This window comes from Tiliqua scincoides, chromosome 7, assembly GCF_035046505.1.
Source record: "Tiliqua scincoides isolate rTilSci1 chromosome 7, rTilSci1.hap2, whole genome shotgun sequence".
Lineage (NCBI taxonomy): Eukaryota > Metazoa > Chordata > Lepidosauria > Squamata > Scincidae > Tiliqua > Tiliqua scincoides.
This window is the reverse complement of record NC_089827.1, coordinates 18,264,019-18,283,274: the sequence shown is the minus strand read 5'-3', so window position 1 is coordinate 18,283,274 and position 19,256 is coordinate 18,264,019. Positions and strand designations below refer to the sequence as shown.

General features: G+C 43.4%; 1 protein-coding gene across 3 annotated transcripts in view; it reads left to right on the top strand.

Annotated features, from left to right (window-relative positions):
- ADAMTS20 (ADAM metallopeptidase with thrombospondin type 1 motif 20) overlaps positions 1 to 19,256 on the top strand; it is a 98,216-nt gene that overhangs the window by 19,842 nt on the left and 59,118 nt on the right. For all 3 annotated transcript variants that reach the window (XM_066633250.1, XM_066633248.1, XM_066633249.1), the window contains exons 4-11: positions 2,587 to 2,846; positions 5,414 to 5,497; positions 7,433 to 7,557; positions 8,422 to 8,462; positions 8,758 to 8,863; positions 10,630 to 10,776; positions 11,214 to 11,355; positions 12,565 to 12,669. In XM_066633250.1, coding sequence (XP_066489347.1) covers positions 2,587 to 2,846; positions 5,414 to 5,497; positions 7,433 to 7,557; positions 8,422 to 8,462; positions 8,758 to 8,863; positions 10,630 to 10,776; positions 11,214 to 11,355; positions 12,565 to 12,669 — 1,010 coding nt within the window. The remainder of the gene's footprint in view (positions 1 to 2,586; positions 2,847 to 5,413; positions 5,498 to 7,432; positions 7,558 to 8,421; positions 8,463 to 8,757; positions 8,864 to 10,629; positions 10,777 to 11,213; positions 11,356 to 12,564; positions 12,670 to 19,256) is intronic.

Here is a 19,256-nt window from a genome sequence, read left to right as displayed (position 1 = left end):
TGAGGGGCAGCCCAATTCTGAGCTTCCTGGAGCACAGGGCTGCTGCGGCACCAAAATGGTTGCTGCGGTATCCATCGTGCAACCAGGCAGCCACCAGCAGCTCCTCGGGGAAAGGGGACTTTTGTCCCCTTCCCCTGGGTAAGGGAAGGAGCCCTGCAATGAGGCTACTTGATTGTACAGCAGCTCTGGAGCTGCAGCAGAATCAGAGTCCTGTGTTGGACCATTTGGTCCCATGGGGCTCAGGATTCGGTGGAGCCGAGCTCCACCAGTCCTGCTCCCTCCCCCCACCATGCCTCCTCCCCGCCCTCCGCCCTCTGCCCACCTTCCCTTGCCTCAGAATGCCTCCTCTGTGCCGTCTCCCCCACTCACCTCTCCACTGCCAGGTGGTCTGGTTGACCATGAGGCAGCAGAATGCAGGCCCAGCGCCAGAGCTGGCCCAATGCAGGCTTGTGCTGGGCTAGCTCTGGTGCTGGGCCTTTGGTAAGGGCTTGCAAATATGCCTTATGGCACATTTGCGCACTGACAGTGAGTTGGTGCGCGGGGCTCTGGATTGGGCCCTGAAACTATTCTGCAGGAAGATAATGTGAAAAACAGTCAAAATACAGTAATCAAAGCAAGAGGGTGGGAGAAATTGGCAGTTGGTTATCACTGAAAGTGACAGCGGAACTAAAAATGACCGCTGACTGTCTGAAACCATTTGAGACTCTGTGAGGGAAACACTGAGCCGTAGACCAGTTTGGGAGGCTGAGGTGAAAAAATATGGCAGCGAAGTGATGTGACAGGCCGGAATCCATACAGAAGAATGAAAAACCAAACAAACACTGAAAAGGAGAGGGAGGAATTTGAAACCAGGAGAAAAGGAAGGTGATGGGAAAAAAATATTCCATATGCATTTCACACTTGAAGACACACACTAGTTGTTGGATAATAGCCAACAATGAGGAGGCCTGTGAAGGGGTGCTGTCTCCACATGCAGGTGTTGCCATATGGTGCCTGGATTTCTGTAACACAAGGAGGAGATGTCTAAACAGTGGGTACTAGAATAACACTTTTGTTCTTATTGAGTGTATGTTGTGTAGCACATGCCAAGTTTCAGATCTGTTGAAAGGTGGAGAGCTGTAGGAAACCTCTCAGCTAGGCTACCAATACTACAATATCATTTTTGTTGGTATTCAAGATCACATCTTTGGGATGGGATCAAGGATATAAGGAAAGCTGATCCAAATTATATTTTATCTCTTTCTCAAAATTTGGAATCATTGGCCATGATCGTAGGGGGCCACGAGGTGCAGGGAGCCCCCATATCCGTGGTTCCACTTATCCATGGATACAGGGACCCCCCCCCCGCATGACCATTTAATACTTTAAAAGCTTACTGCATGGTGAGTTTCTTACCTAAACAGAGTGCTGTAAGCTTACAGCGCTTTTCAAGCTGCCTCCTGGTCAACAAGAGGTCAACAGGAAGTTTTTTCAAGTATTCTAGCTGCAGGAATGCTTGAAAAAACTCAAAGAAGTTGAAAGTACTAAATTGTCATGTGCACACAGTTGGGGGAATTTCCCCATAACCGTGGTTTCTGGTATCTGCGGGGGGGGGGGGGGGTTAAGAATGCATCCCTTGTGAATACTGGGGCACCCCTAGTAGTTGCAATTATTGACCATCAGAAAGAGTTCATGTTGCCCAAATGCTGCAGACCTAAATTTTGTACTTGAATTAGCTAATCCACAGCTAACAGCACAATCCTATGCATATCTACTGAGAAGAAGGTACAATTAATTCGAATGGTGATTACTCTCAGGTAGGTGTGCATAGGATTGTAACCCAAGTTGCCTACTTGAGAATCTTAGTACAGGCATGCGCCGCTTAACAACCATTCACTTAACAACAGACGGCAGGTATGAAGGTGGTCAAAGCACAATAAAGGTGCTCTTAATGAGGCAATCGAGTCGTCCATAGTCTGCAGCAGAGTGCCTGTTTACACAACAGAGAGGCTCTTAATGCAAAGAGGCAATTTAACTCCAATAGCCTGTGCAGCCAGCTAGTGTCTGGCAGGGAATGTCTGTTTACACAACAAAGGCAATAGATTGGACTGAATGTTCACTTAATAACCTAATTGCATAGCAATGGGGACCGGAGAACGTTAAGTGACGCACATTTGTATTTCCATGGTTACAACCAGAGTTTGGCTAGAGAGGGAAAAAAATAACTTTTTTCCTGTTTTTCCATAGATGCTATTCAGTATTGTAGTTTGCATAAAAATGATGAAAATGTTGTCATGTTACTCCTAAAGAATAACAGAAATTGTAACATAAATATTTTTTCCTTTTTTCTAAAATGACCTTGAATCTCATCTTAAAATGATTATTGCTATATACTCATGTAAAATAACTTTCGCTTTCTTTTCCCACTCAAGATGCAAACTAATCCCACATTCAACACATTTTTTACAATTTATGTCAATGGCACTTACTTCCAGGAAAGCATGCTTGGAATTGAAACCTAAATGTGAAAAAAAATATATATTTAATATTAGGATGCTCAACTTGTCCGTTACATGTGCAATAGTAATTTTTCTTTTCATTTTGCAGAAGAGCCGAAGAAAAGCACTTTACCATTTCCATATGAGAGCAGCTTAATTAACGATATAAATGTTCTACAAGAGAACACAGTTTTAGAATATGCTTCCAAAAATCTGTCTGTAGCAAATGATAGAAACAATCCACATTCCCGGAAAAAACGTTTTCTTTCCTATCCAAGATATGTTGAGGTGATGGTCACAGTTGACACCAGAATGGTTCAGCACCATGGACGAAACTTACAGCATTATGTATTAACACTCATGTCAATAGTAAGTAAACCTGTATTACAGCATACGTATTAGCATATACTTGAGTTTCAAGGGAATTCATCTATGATCACTCTCAGTCTGGAAGGGGCAATGTGTAGTCCATGGAGCTGTTACTTGTTGTCCATCATTGGTTTTGAGCAATGAATTTTCAGACTGCAGCCTCCACAGCTATGACCAGGATCCAGAGAATGATTACACTAGTAGTTCCTTGGGACTAACAGCCCAATCCTATTCTGCACTGAAAAACGCAGCTGGCCTGTGCTGTATCCAGTGCAGGGTTGGGGCTGGCTGTGGTACAACCTCGGGCAAGGGGAATTGATTCCCCTTACCCCAGGTAACATGGCAGTGGCCTGGATAGAGTTACTCAGATCTGTGCCACCACTACCTCCTCCCCACCCTCCCCAGAGACCCCCATGCCAGCCAAGGAAGGCCGGTGGAAACTTACTGGGTGCTGGCGCTCTGGAGGCAGAATTCGGCCTCTGGAGGGGGAAGGACTTGCACCGGCCCAACTGGGCCTTTGTATTGCGCCCTCCGGGACTTTGCATTTGTTTTGCTCAGATAACAGCCTGTCCCATACTATTCTGGCAAATGAGCCAGAAACAGTTTGTGATTGTGGTATACGGTGTGGTGGGTCAGTTACTTAAGAAGAAAAAGAAAATTCCACTGAGCCAATGCAATAACTTGGTGTGAGCTCAAGGACCTCTTTGGAATCTGACCTAATATACTTGGTTGGCTATGTCTTGTAACAAATTTGTGTTCCCAGCAGATCTGGCTTTGAAAAATCTGCCTGAGTTAGCTGTGATGGAATGATCCATGAATATTTAAAAATAATACTGTATGAGTTATGCCTCTACACAGTGGCATAGCTAAGGCATCCACTACTTGGGGTCAAAGAAGATTTTGTACCCCCCCCCCACACACACAACAAAATCAGATTTAATTTCTTAAGTAAATAAATTGAAAGTTTTCTGCTTAATTAGCCATAAATTTTGATATAATACAGATATTCCAATGCAGTTTGTTTCATTACATTCAACATTAAATTACCTTTCCAATGGTGTATAACATTATGGTATTATTCATACATACCAAGGTTTTCACAATTTTGGACACTAATGCCAAGCTCTGTTTGTTGCCCCCCTAAATCTTGTTGTCCAGTGTAGTTGCCAACCCATGCACCCCATTAGCTTTGCAACTGCCTCTACAAATCTGTTTTGTACAGGCCAAAATGCAACCAATTATACATTTGGCGTCCTAGCTCTTATGACTCTAAGGGTGCGATCCTACCCTGCTTTGGAACAGGCAAGCCAGGAGACTTGCCCTGTATCCAGCGCAGGATAGGGACCAAAAGCGGCTCTGCCAGAGGCAAGGGGAAACTTTTCCCCTTATCTCTGGGTAAGGCGCCCTTGCCCCTATGGATCTCCTCAGACTTGCGCCACCTCTTGAGGTGGTGCAAGTCCGAGGAGAGCGGAGCAGCTTCAAACTGCTCTAGTCTCCCTGGGAACGGGGGTTGAGATCGGGCATAACTGCTGGATCCCAGCCTGCCTCCTGCTCCCTGCCCCCCCACCCCGGGGCTGCCCACCCCCACCCTCTCCCCACTCAGGAACGCCTCCCTCTCATCTCCTGCCCACCCCCTCCCCGCCTACCTCAGAGCCTTGAGTCTGGCCACAAGCCTTGGTGCCTCCATTGGCCACTTACCTGGAGGTAAGTCCCATTGAATTTAGTGGGACTTACTTCTGAGCAGACGTGCATAGGTTTATGCTGTAAATGTGTTTAATTTCCTAGAAATCAAAGAACCTTGACTTAACTAGATTGTAAACGAGATACATTTTCCAAGGCAAATATTGTACTAAGATGTTAATCATTCATCAAAGTATATAAAGTTGTGTTTGCCTTTTTAAAAACTGAAATACATGAACTTAAGAGGGTATACAGGTTTCTTCAAAGACTTATTGAAGTAGCAAATAAATTGTTGGAGGAGGGGATATGTTCCAGCAGGTTGCCACAAAACCAGTTTCTTACAAGGATGCTCCAGTGGTTTCTCAGGATGAATAGGTCAGACTCCCTGAATTCAGTGGGACAATAAGCTACTTTTTACATTACATTTTTCCTAAACCGCTGCCCAGCTAGTTGCTGAGAATAATGGGGAAATTGTGTTTCCCCACTATTTATATACTAAAGAGGAAACCTAACACAAGAATTGGCTGTACATCAAACATCTGTTTATCTGCAGCAAACCTGAAGTAGTCTGTAGTATGGAGTGCCAATATGTGAAGCCCTTAACCCAGCAAGCTATCATTTTGAGAAGATTTTCTAAGTGACACAGCTGATCCAAGGCTTGTTTGCTCTTAATAACGAGCTAGCCGCTGTTATCCTGGTATCATTTGCCCATCTTATGTTTATTGACACTGTGCTAGAGGATTGCTAATGTAGTGGAAAGCAGAATATAAACTTTTAATTAATTGTAGCATCATATATATTTTTTTCTATCTTTCCATAAGAAACAAGAGTGCATAATAGCATATGACCTGCTTGCTTGATTGCTTATTTCTTTTCTGTTCTTTTAGGTTGCAACAATCTACAAAGACCCAAGCATAGGAAATCAGATAAATATAATGATTGTAAAATTGATTGTAGTTCACAATGAACAGGTAAGAAAATATGTATTTTTATGTTTGGGAAAGGAATAGTGAATGTTATGAACCAAACAAGTTTTCTAAATACACATTTCTTGATATCCCAGAGTTCCTGCACTCTTTTTAAGTGCATATAAAACTAGAGCTGCTCTTTAAACAAGTCTCTAAACTTGGTGAGAACTGTTTGTTGTCACATTTGTTGCCCAGATGTAGCATCTTTAAACTGCTCCCATAATGACCCCATCTTCTAGGCAAACCTGAACTAGTCTGTAGTATGGGGTGCCAATATGTGAAGCCCTTAACCCAGCAATCTATCATTTTGACCCACCAGTTGCGACCCGCCAGTTCGTGTAATGCTTCCACTGTCCCTTTAAGGGACAGGGGAACGGGAGGGAGGCAGCGACGTGATCCCCAGGATGGCACCGCTAAGGGGGTGAGGGGGGATGCTTGTGACTTTCTTGGCATAGTGTGGGGCTGCATCCGCAGTGCTCCCTGAGGCTTGGAACTGCAATAGAAGCAGGCGCAAAGCACCTCCTGCAAAACGGAAGTGCTTTGCGTCCGCTTCTATTGCAGGTTCCAAGCCTTGGGGAGCACTTCGGAGGACTGCGCAGGGCTCCCCACACTTCCTGCAGCCTGATGCAGCCCTACACCATGCCAAGTAAGTCACAAGCACACCCCCTCACCCCCCTTAGCGGCACGATCCTGGGGATTGCGTCGCTGCCCTAGCCCCTCCCCTGCAAGAACTTACTGAGTGAGTAAAGCTCCCTCAAAGATTGAGAAACCCTGTTCTAGGCACCCCTATTCTTCATAACCCACACTGCCTATCTCCCTCTCTGATGATATGCCCACACACAGCCTTTGATCATTTACTTATTTCTTTCTTTCTTGCACACATACCTCCTTCATTCTTTCTTCCTTCTTTCCTCATCAGTCTTCCACATCTTCCTCCTCTCCACTTGCTCTTTCTCCTCTTTTTTTCTTTCCCTTTCCCGTTTAACAGTTATCCCCCACCCACATTCTCCATTTCCTTTCCAACTCTTTCTAAGAGCTACCCTCTCTTTCCCCTGGGCTAACCCAAGGTTAATGCAAGGCAGCCTTTCCATACTTGCTGTAGGACTGTGGCAGGGTTAAACTCCTACTCTCCTGCCGCATGCCCAATATGGATTGCTCCCTCCACCCATAGGTTCTGTATTCAGAAGGAAAATAAAAACCTAAGCATGCCAATGACAAGATTAAAGTCATATCTAATTTGGCCCTTAGATTTGTTGTCCCAGAAACTTGGAATGGGACCAGCTAACTGATGTGCTAATGCAAAGTCAAGTAATCCATTGCATCTATTTTGCAATGATATTCTGTACCAGTATTGTAACAGCTACAAATGTTCAGGATTGGGGCTCGTCCAACATACCACTTGCTGCTACTTTTCTAGGAGGTACCAGCAGAAGTAACTGGCGATAATTGCTAGTTACTTGACGTAATTGCTTGTAATTGACGTAATTGCCAGTTACTTCCAGATTTGGATACAGTGATGGAGCTTCCTAGGTCAGTAAGAGGCTCAGGGCAGGTGGGCGGGCAAGCTTTTTCTTATGCTTAAAAACCACATGCCCACTGGCTTGTGCTTCCTATTGCTGTTGGTAGCTCCTGTTGCATAGCACCAAACACCACCCAGCATACCACGAGGTATGTTTACCACCAGTTGAGAATCACTGGGCTAGAGCTACTGATTCATGCTCTTTCAAAAGGCTAGTTCTGTCAGTTTTAGTAATGTCAATTTTAATAATGACCAGATTTAATAACTGATCTGGTAATCTGGCTTCTATAAGGAATTCCTTGCTCACAATTTCTGAGCAGAAGAGAGAATTCACTTTCCAGAATTGCTCTTATAGCACAATGTAGATGCAAGATCATTACCACTGCCGTGTTTGTTTTGTCTTGACAAATTGTGTACAGGAAGGACCAGCTATCAGTTTTAACGCAGCTACCACTCTTCGTAATTTCTGTTTATGGCAACAAACACAAAATGTTCTGGATGATGCGCATCCCTCTCATCATGATACTGCAATTCTTATCACTCGGTATAGTATCTGAGATAACACTTTTCTTTATGATCCCTGTCACATATGATTGTTTCACAGAAATACATTACTGCCACCCATTATCAATCCTTTGTATTAATGAACTAGGGCAGTGGTTCTGAAACTGCACTCTGTGTCACCTAAGGGTACCGTAGCGAATTCACAGGGCACTGCAGGATTCTCCGGCAGCCTTACCAGCTCTCCTGGGTGCCACCGTCTTGAATTGCACAAGATCTCATGTGATTCTCATGAGATCTTGCGCAATGCAAGATGGCAGCACCTGGGAGAGCCAGGAGGAGGAGGCCACCATGAAAGAAGGGTGCTGTGACCACACTAAGTTTGGGAACCATTGCACCAGGGCTGGGAGAAATTTATGAAAGAGAAGGGGAAGAGCTGGAGGGGAAGGGAACGTAAGAATTCATGATCCATTCCTGATCTTTTTTGTTGATCAGATTTCTCAGGTAAAGTTGAGATCCTCCTCACCACAGCTGAGAGTCAGCTAGTGTTACATCTGTACTTAGGTGTCCATGTTAAACATATGCTAAAATCTTCAGTGGAATTGGGTGCTAATTTAAATTAAAACTGGTTCTTGTTACATATGTTTATGAACTACTTTAACTTTTGCAATGCGGACCCAACTTTGCATTGTGAAGGCAAAGATGATCAAATGCTAGGAGAGTGAAGTAAAACCATACAGCTCTACTCCTCTTCTTAAAAACTTTGAAATTCTTTTCACAAATCCAAATTGAAGAAAGGACTCAGATTGTGACAAGATCAAATTACATATCGTTTCTGGAATTATTTTTTCTTTGTATCTTCTTTGTATTTCATAACATCATCATACAAAACCTTTGTTTCTTCAAGGGAAGATATCTGCAGAGCTAGAGAAAAATGTGATACCTTAGGTAAGTTAAACTAAAAAGGCAGCAATGATTAACTTTGCACATTGTTAAAAAATAAGAATAAAATAATATTGCAGTTATATACAGGGGGCATCTTAAAGTGCAAGTATGTTATTACACAAATGTGAATTTATCTTGTTTTGTAAAAACTTTTGGTAGTAAATTTGTAGAGGGAAGCCTATGGTTATATTGTGATAAATATCTGAACCACACATGTTGACCTGAGTTAGTGTGTGTGGAGCAAACACTGATTCTATATAGTCTGTTTAACATTTATGTAATGCATTCAATTTTTTAGGTTTAGCTGAACTGGGCACAATGTGTGACCCGATGCGCAGCTGTTCTATCAGTGAGGAAAATGGATTAAGTGCTGCATTTACAATAGCACATGAACTTGGTCATGTGTAAGTATGTCTCTTCCACTAAGTACAGCTTTAGCTTACCTTGCATTTAAGGTAAGCCACAGTAGATTTTGCAGAGCAAAACTGGGCTTGCTTCACAGTAGCTACAGCCAAGCATAGCACTGAAATGTTTTGTTTTTTTAAAAAAGCAAATACAGGTTGAACCTCATTATTCACTTGGGTTCCATTCCAAGCACTCACCTGGATGGCAAAAACACACTATAGCAAATCAATTTAAAAAACAAAGTTTCTTTGCTCCAGTGATTTAAAAACAGCCTTGCTGACCTTTGTGATGTAAGATAAGAATCATTAAGAAGACAATCCATCAATCAATCGTCCTCCAAGAGCTTAGAAAGGAGCTTCACTCAGCCCCTCCCTTCACCAATGCAAAGGGATCACCTTTCTTTCACCTGCTCAGGCGGAAGGGAGGGGTTGTCTGGAGAGAGAAGGGTTGACGGATTGTCAGCCAGCTGCCCTCTCTCTCTCATTAATGAGGCTATTGTTAAAGGACTCTTCAGTTTTTTAAACTGATTTTAAAGGGGTCCATTTTTCCCCTTCTCCAGGGATCAGCGCATTCCTTCTCATTTGCAGGGGCCATTTGTATTGAGTGAAATCCGTGTATAAAAAATCCATGTATAACAAGGCTGGACCTGTAGTTAATCTGAAGTGTAACAGAAAAAAAAACCCATGAACTTACAAGTCAGAGCTAAATTACCATAACTATGTAGCATTTATGTAGCCCTTAATGTGTTTAACATCACATAAAGTATGTTCTTATAGTTCATATGTTACAGATGGGATGGTGAGGCTGAGGAGTGACTTGCTTGCTGCCACCAAGTAGAGGGTGGCAAACAAAGGTTAATCTGATTCGTACCTGATAGCACAATCCTATATGTTCCTGGGATACATTCCTGCCTTCTGCAGCAGATAACAGCAAACCTTACTCAAATTCCCCCTGTTGTACTCATAACTCGCCTCTCTTTGCTTGGATACACTTGGCAAAAGGAAGATTTTTCTTCCTTTTGCTTTGGAACTGGAAGCAGATGGCAAGAACTTAGACTCAAAGCTGCTGGAACACTGCAGGAGGTGATGGTGAAAATGCTAACAGGCGGTGGCGTAGCTGGAGGGGGGCGGAGCAGTCAGCCTGGCAGGGAGGTGGGTGAGTGGCCCCTCCCTTCGGAGCCATTTCCAGCGGGAATGTTATTTCCTGTTACCGTTCTCGCTGCCGCCTCCTCTAGTGTTTCTCTAGCAGCTATGAGTCTAGGTTCTGTTTGCCTCCTTTTCCAAAGCGTTCCAAAGCAAAAGGGGAGGGAGGAAGCTTCCTTTAGCAGAGCATTTGCAATTGAAGAGAGGTGAGTTAGGAACATGATGGTGGGGGAAGGGTTGTTGTTTGAGAACCGTGGATAAGTGAAGCCATGGGTATGGGGTCCATGGATATGGGGGGTACCTGTATATAATTGAGAGGAGGTGTGTGTGTGTGTATTTTTAACACCCTACTTTTAGAAACATTACTTCAGTGCAAATTCCATTTATTTCAGTGACACACAATTTGATACATTGTGCTGTGAAAAAGATGTTAAAAACATACTGTGTACACTTTCCTGGGAGCAAACTCCATTGAACACGATGGAACTTGCTCCTGAGCAGATATACATAGGATTTTGTTGCCAAATTATTGTTGCATTATGAATTGTTAGTGTTTGACAATTTGCAAATTTAAGAGAAGCGTTACTCAATTTGACTTGTTTATTTCCGCCCCTGTATTTTAGTTTTAACGTGCCTCACGATGACAGTTTTAAATGTAAGGAAACTGGAATTAAACATCAATATCATGTCATGGCCCCAACTTTAAACTATCATTCAAGCCCTTGGACTTGGTCAAAATGCAGTCAGAAATACATTACTGAATTTCTTGAGTAAGTATTATTTCAGTTTATTTGCTTCATGTGGATAACACATGGACACTGCAACCTAGGGGTAGTTATCTGCTTTCTTGTCTGGTATGGAATTCCAGCCATTTTGTTTGTTAAAAATAAAATTTTACTCTTCTAGAGGAGGGGGAATTAGACTTCAGATAAATTGAAGTTTTATGTTTGTCTTATCCTTGGTTTAAAAAAAATGGGTTGGATCCAAAGATTGCCTTCCTCCATTAGAGATTTGTTCCTGACATCTGAGATTACTTCCCATGTTTTATCCATAAGCTCAGAAATCCACGTTGGCTCTTCTTTATAGCTATTCACTAGTAAATTGTGCCAGATCACCCTGCCTCCCCTCCTTTGTTCACTGCAAGGTTCAAAACCAGTGTACTTAAGAAGAAGAAGTGTGCAAAAATACTTGTTTAAATCTCTTGCAGTACTGGTTATGGGGAATGCCTTCTGGACAGACCGACTGCACGAATCTATGACCTTCAGTCACAGTTACCAGGTTTCCTGTATGATGTGAACAAGCAGTGTGAGCTAATGTTTGGTCCTGGGTCGCAAGTATGTCCTTACATGGTAAGTCACTTACGACAAAACACCAACTTAATGCTTTACTTATTTATTTACTTATTTATAGCCCAATCCTAACGGGTAGCCGAATCCTGAGCTGCCCGAGGAGCCCCAGCACGGTGGAGCCAAGGGCTGCCGCCGAATCCAGCGCCTCCCGCGCTAATGCAGGAGGCACCTTGGGAATAGGGGACGTTCATTTTGACTTCTCTGCCTGTGGAGTTGCACGAGTTTCCAAGCTACATTGGTGCGACATTTTCTTTCATTGTGCAGCTGTCCTCGGCACCTCTGTCAACAGGTAGACCTCTATGTTGGCAGGGCAATTGTTGTGCCAGTGGATGTGGGTATATACTGTCATATCTCAAGGATAGGATGGGGATGGAAGAAGACCAAGTAACTGCAAGTGTGATTATTTAGAGCAGTGTTTCTCAAACTGTGGATTGGGACCCACTAGGTGGGTCACGATCCAGTTTCAGGTAGGTCCCCATTCATTTCAATATTTTATTTTTAATATATTAGACTGGATGCTCCCGTGGTATGTGACTGAATTTGGGGAAATGTTACAGACCTGTACTTTTAACAAGCTACTACATATATTCTTTTAACGATTATAGTAAATGGGACTTACTCCTGGGTAAGTGTGGATAGGATTGCAGCCTAGGATTGTTAAAATTTTCCCTGCTTGATGATGTCACTTCCGGTCATGTCATCACTTCTTGTGGGTCCTGACAGATTCTCATTCTAAGAAGTGGTTCCTGGTGCTAAATGTGTGAGAACCACTGATTTAGAGATTTCTAAGGAACATTTCTTACAAGATATTTTGCGCTCAGAGGAAGATATCCAAATGCAAATTATGTATAGAAGAGATCAGGAATGAAGGGCACACTTGTGTATCCAACACAGTTTTGCTCTTCAGAATGCTAGCAGGAGTCTCAACCTTTGTTGATTGCAACTATTTGAAGGAGAAAGTCACATTTGAAAAATGTGTGCATCTTTCACCTTTGAAAATATTTGCATGTCTATTTTTAGTCTGATTTCTGTTCTTTTGTACAAAAGAATTTGTAAAACCTGATAGTTATTTTGAATTTTTTTCTGAAGCCATAGTTGTTGTTCATGGTCTAACAACTGGTCTATGCTTCAGGATGGCTTACTGCATATGTTTATTTGAGGATATACCAAAATGAAAATTCCACAAAGAAACTCCTCTTTATTCCGTAGAAACAATGCAAACGTTTATGGTGTACAAGTACTGAAGGTATTCAGAAGGGTTGCCGCACACAGCACATGCCGTTGGCTGATGGAACAGAATGTGGCAATGGAATGGTGAGTCTACACTTCCAGTTCTACCTTACTTATCCCAAAACTAATAATTGTGATGAAGTGGAAAATAGGGAAAGAAGATTACTATGTTCTAGTGCAGGGGTGCCCAAACCCCGGCCCTGGGGCCACTTGCGGCCCTCGAAGACTCCCAGTCTGGCTCTCAGGGAGCCCCCAGTCTCCAATGAGCCTCTGGCCCTCCGGAGACTTGCTGGAGCCCGCGCTGGTCTGGCCCGCAACTGCTCTCAGTGTGACCTCTCTGATCTCATTCAACCAGTCGTGTGAGTTGTAGGACAAGGGCTCCCTCCATTACTTGCTGTTTCACACCTGTGATGCAGCAGCGGCAGCAAAGAAAAGGCTGCCTTGCTTTGTGCAAGGCCTTTTATAGTCTTTGAGCTATTGCAAGACCATTCATTCATTCATATAAGTTCCATCTCTAATATATTCATTTATGTAAATTAATTCTTTTTTTTTCCTGGCCCCCGACACAGTGTCAGAGAGATGATGTGGCCCTCCTGCCTGAAAGTTTGGACACCCCTGCTCTAGTGTGAAACCTTTTTATTCGCAAAAAACATTTCTTTCTGATTTCTTCATGTTGATAGTATCTGTCAATTGACTGAAGCCTCGTGCTCAACAGCTGGGTTGGATATACATCTTTCACAACTTTTTCAAAAACCTCATGAAATAATATATATATATTTTTTTTTACTTTATTTCTACCCCGCCTTTCTCCCCGAAGGGACTCAAGGCGGCTTACAACATATTAAAAACAATTTAAAAAACAAATAAAAACATATTAACACATATTAAAAACAGCAGTCAGAGTAAAAAAAATAGGTAAAAAGAGCATAGAGCAGCAGCAAGTCATAAAAGAATCAGGCCTGTAAAAAAATATTAAAAGATGTTAAAAAGATGTTAAAAGGCCAAGAACTCAGAAGGCCTGTTTAAACAGAAGGGTCTTCAGGCCTTGCCGAAAGGTCTCAAGAGAGGGAGCCATTCTTAAGTCAAGGGGAAGGGAGTTCCATAGCGTTCCATATTTTTAATGACCATATCCTACATTACAGTTTTAGGAATGCTCTAGACATGGCAAGTTTATACCTGTCTCTTTATACCTGTCTTGAGTTCAGACACAGTTTACTAAGAAGTAAAGAGTAGCTCAAGAGCCAGGATGGTGTACTGACTGGGGAACTGGACCAGGGATGTCAAACTTGTTTTATACAGTGGTCTCAATAGCATTCTTGGTGCCTGCTGAGGGCTGGAAGTGACCTCATTAAGGGGGAAGTGACATATATAAGCAGATGATGGCCCTTAAATAAGCACTTTGTTCTCACTTAGGAACTCATTAGTTGCAAATGCCAGGAGAGAAAATATGAAAATATTTGCGAGAGAGAATCTTGATTCTATTTCTAAGATGTAGGAGAGCCCAATTACCATGAAGGCTCTCCTTCCAGCCATACTACTTCTGATGAGGCATCACTTTGCAGCTCAGTAACTCAGTGGTGCTTTGGACCACTCAGTGACACCTCAGCAGTGGCACTGCTGAAAGGGCGGCCCCTGTGATAATTGGGTTCTCCCAGCACTACAGTAGCATCTTCTACTCTTGCCCCCCTAGGTCAGTGCCTTCCCTCATAGTGTTCCTTGCCTTCTGAGCCATCTCTCCCTCCCAGAGCCTCAGCAGAAAGGGCAATTTTGGGCAGATCCCAATTATCATGTGGGTTGGATGAAGAGCTTCCATGCACCGTGTGTTTGTCGCTCCTGATCCAGACACCGGTTCACTCTTTACCTGCTTTCCTGGTTGCATGACCAGAGCAGAGAACTGCCTTTTCTTAGCAGCAAGGGCCAATGGTGGAATGGAGCTGGAGTGGTCAATGGAGCTGCTGTGTGAATTCACTGCTATGGAATTCACTGTGGGAAGTGCGTCCGCACCATACTTCTCACAGTACTTAACACTTCATAAACTATTTTATTGTGGAATGCATGTGGACAAAACTCAGACCAAGGTACTTCCCTCGTTAAACTCTATAGCGAGTGGTCATGTTATCTCAGCCTCGGTTAGCAGTGCTGATAACAGGGAAGAGAACTTTTTTCCTCATTCTTTTGCACAGACTCCTGTCCCTTTCTTTAGGGTTCATGCTTTGCATGGGTCTCCAATGTTGCACGTATTGAATAAATGATAAGCTAAATTTATCTCTGAAACAGATGCTAGTGGTTGAGGGGAATGCCCAAGGAGAATATCTGGAATAGGTCTGGTGCATGATTTTTCTTCTGTGACTCCATCTTGTCTTTTCTGTAGAAATGCTGCACAACAGTAAAAGCTGGTACATCTTTATTGACTAAACTATTAAATCCCATATGTGAACTTGGGCTTATTCCAGTTCTCTGGAAGTAATTGTCATGTAGGTACTTTATTTCTATGTATAATTTCAAATGTTCCAGAGTCCTCCTTTACAATAAAAAAAAACCCAAAACAAAACAGGGCATCACTATTCTTTCCCATTTTGGTATATAATGCTAAAATAGAATCAGGGCTTCCTGCTAGACCAGAAACCTGATCACTTTATTCCTGTATATCTAAGATGGGGATTACAGAACAAGGTATGCATGCATGCATCCTCATTGCATGCACTTCCATAACACTGTAAGTAACACATAATTGCTTCCATAACACTGTAAACTGTTTGGGCCCACTTCCTCTCCTTCTCCCACTCCATTTTTCTTAGCCTTTATGACTTCTGCTTCTTTTAGGCCTTCTCCTCCTCCCTTTGAAGATGAGAGCTGTGTATAAATTTAGGGTTTAGATTAGTTGTGAGATTGTTCAACAGTGTATTCACCCCACATAAGAACATAAGAACAGCCCCACTGGATCAGGCCATAGGCCCATCTAGTCCAGCTTCCTGTATCTCACAGCGGCCCACCAAATGCCCCAGGGAGCACACCAGATAACAAGAGACCCCATCCTGGTGCCCTCCCTTGCATCTGGCATTCTGACAAAACCCATTTCTAAAAACAGGAGGTTGCGCATACACATCATGGCTTGTACCCCATAATGGATTTTTCCTCCAGAAACTTGTCCAATCCCCTTTTAAAGGCGTCCAGGCTAGACGCCATCACCACATCCTGTGGCAAGGAGTTCCACAGACCAACCACACGCTGAGTAAAGAAATATTTTCTTTTGTCTGTTCTAACTCTCCCAACACTCAATTTTAGTGGCTGTCTCCTGGTTCTGGTGTTATGTGAGAGTGTAAAGAGCATCTCCCTATCCACTCTGTACATCTCCTACATAATTTTGTATGTCTCAATCATGTCCCCCCTCAGGCATCTCTTTTCTAGGCTGAAGAGGCCCAAACACCGTAGCCTTTCCTCATAAGGAAGGTGCCCCAGCCCTGTAATCATCTTAGTCGCTCTCTTTTGCACCTTTTCCATTTCCACTATGTCTTTTTTGAGATGCGGCGACCAGAACTGGACACAATACTCCAGGTGTGGCCTTCCCATAGATTTGTACAACGGCATTATAATATTAGCCGTTTTGTTCTCAATACCCTTCCTAATGATCCCAAGCATAGAATTGGCCTTCTTCACTGCCGCCGCACATTGGGCCGACTCTTTCATCAACCTGTCCACCACCACCCCAAGATCTCTCTCCTGATCTGTCACAGACAGCTCAGAACCCATCAGCCTATATCTAAAGTTTTGATTTTTTGCCCCAATGTGCATGACTTTACACTTACTGACATTGAAGCGCATCTGCCATTTTGCTGCCCATTCTGCCAGTCTGGAGAGATCCTTCTGGAGCTCCTCACAATCACTTCTGGTCTTCACCACTCAGAAAAGTTTGGTGTCGTCCGCAAACTTTGCAACCTCACTGCTCACCCCTGTCTCCAGGTCATTTATGAAGAGGTTGAAAAGCACCGGTCCCAGGACAGATCCTTGGGGCACACCGCTTTTCACCTCTGTCCATTGTGAAAATTGCCCATTGACACCCACTCTCTGCTTCCTGGCCTCCAACCAGTTCTCAATCCATGAGAGGACCTGTTCTCTAATTCCCTGACTGTGGAGTTTTTTCAGTAGCCTTTGGTGAGGGACCGTGTCAAACGCCTTCTGAAAGTCCAGATATATAATGTCCACGGGTTCTCCCGCATCCACATGCCTGTTGACCTTTTCAAAGAATTCTATAAGGTTCGTGAGGCAAGACTTACTCTTACAGAAGCCATGCTGATTCTCCCTCAGCAAGGCCTGTTCGTCTATGTGTTTTGAGATCCTATCTTTGATGAGGCATTCCACCATTTTACCCGGTATAGATGTTAGGCTGACCGGCCTATAGTTTCCCGGGTCCCCCCTCTTTCCCTTTTTAAAAATAGGCGTAACATTTGCTATCCTCCAATCTTCTGGCACCGTGGCCGTTTTGAGGGACAAGTTGCATACCTTAGTCAAGAGATCTGCAACTTCATTCTTCAATTCCTTAATAACTCTTTGGTGGATGCCATCAGGGCCCGGTGACTTATTGAACTTTAATTTATCAATGAGGTCTGAAACATCTTCTCTTTTAACCTCTATCTGACTTAACTCCTCGGTTAGGAGGGGCCGTTCAGGCAGCAGTATCTGCCCGAGGTCTTCTGCCTTGAAGACAGATGCAAAGAACTCATTTAATTTCTCTGCCATCTCTAAGTCTCCTTTTATCTCCCCTTTCCCTCCCTCACCATCCAGAGGGCCAACCGCTTCTCTGGCAGGTTTCCTGCTTCTAACATATTTGAAGAAGCTTTTATTATTCCCCTTAATGTTGCCGGCCATGCGTTCCTCATAGTCTCTCTTGGCCTCCCATATCACCTTCTTACGTTTCTTTTGCCACAATTTATGATCCTTTTTATTCTCCTCATTAGGGCAAGACTTCCATTTACGGAAGGAAGCTTCCTTGCCCTTCACAGCCTCTCTAACTTGGCTGGTTAGCCATGCGGGCACCCTCCTGGATTTAGTAGAACCCTTCTTTCTTTGCGGTACACACCTCTGCTGGGCCTCTATTACTGTTGTTTTAAGCAGCCTCCATGCACTCTGGAGAGATTGAACTCTTTTTACCCTCCCTTTTAACCTCCTTCTAACCAGCCTCCTCATTTGAGGGAAGTCCGCCCGTCGGAAGTCAAGGGTTTTTGTTAGAGATTTGCCTGGTATTCTTCCCCCAACGTGCACGTCAAAACGGATCGCAGCATGATCACTGTTCCCCAATGGCTCAGTAACATTTACATCTCTAACCAGGTCCTGTGTACCACACAATATTACATCCAGAGTCACCTGCCCTCTGGTGGGCTCCGTGACTAGCTGCTCTAAGTCACAGTCATTTAGCACGTCAAGAAATCCGGTCTCCTTATCGTGACCAGAACACAAATTGACCCAGTCAATATGAGGATAGTTGAAGTCCCCCATGATTACAACCCTGTCCCTCCTTGTCACCTCCCTGATCTGTTTCCTCATTTCAAGGTCCCCATCCAATTTCTGGTCTGGAGGACGATAGCACACCCCCAGTATTACATCGCTGCACAAGCCTGGTAATTTAACCCACAGAGATTCTAAGGTGGAGTCGGACCCACCTTCAGTTTCTACTTTGCTGGATTCTATCCCTTCCTTAACATAAACAGCCACCCCACCTCCAACACGTCCCTGCCTGTCCCTCCTGTAGAGTTTATAGCCCGGGATTGCGGTATCCCACTGATTCTTCGCATTCCACCAGGTTTCCGTTATGCCCACTATGTCAATGTTTTCCCTTGTCACCAGACATTCCAGTTCTCCCACCTTTGCTTCGGGCACCCATCCGGACAATGATATTGGATACTCTGGCACAGGGATGTCAGACTTGTTTCATACAGAGGGCTGAAGTTAGCATTCATAGTGCCTGCTGATGGCCAAAAGTGACATCATTAAGCAGGAAGTGACATCATTACACAGAGGATGGCAATAAATATGCATTTTGTTCTAACATACTAACTCATTAGCTGCAAATGACAGAAGACAAAATGTGGAAATCTTATTCCTATTAGCTATAAGTTTTATTGACTTATACAGATTGAGACTAATTATTCACATGGGTTCCATTCCAAGTACTCACTGGATGGCAAAAAAATACACTATAGCAAATCAATTTAAAAAACAAAGTTTCTTTGCTCCAGTTATTTAAAAACAGCCTTGCTGACCTTTGTGATGTAAGATAAGAGTCATTAAAAAGACAATCCATCAATCTGTCCTCCTCCAAGCACTTCACTTAGCCCCTCCCTTCACCAATGCAAAGTGATCATCTTTCTTTCATGTGCTCAAGGGGAAGGGAGGGGTCCGATGGAGAGAGAAGGGTTGATGGATTGTCAACTAGCTGCCTTCTCTCTCTCTCTCTCTTTCATTAAGGAGGCTATTGTTAAAGGACTATTCAGTTTTTTAAACTGATTTTTAAGGAATGAATTTTTTCCCCTTCTCCAGGGATCAGCACATTTCTTCTCATTTGCAGGGGCCATTTGTGTTGAGTCAAATCCGTGTATAAAAAATCCGTGTATAAATAGGCTGGACCTGTATATTTATTGAGCCATTTGTTGATTTATTTGGCTAAAACCTACTCC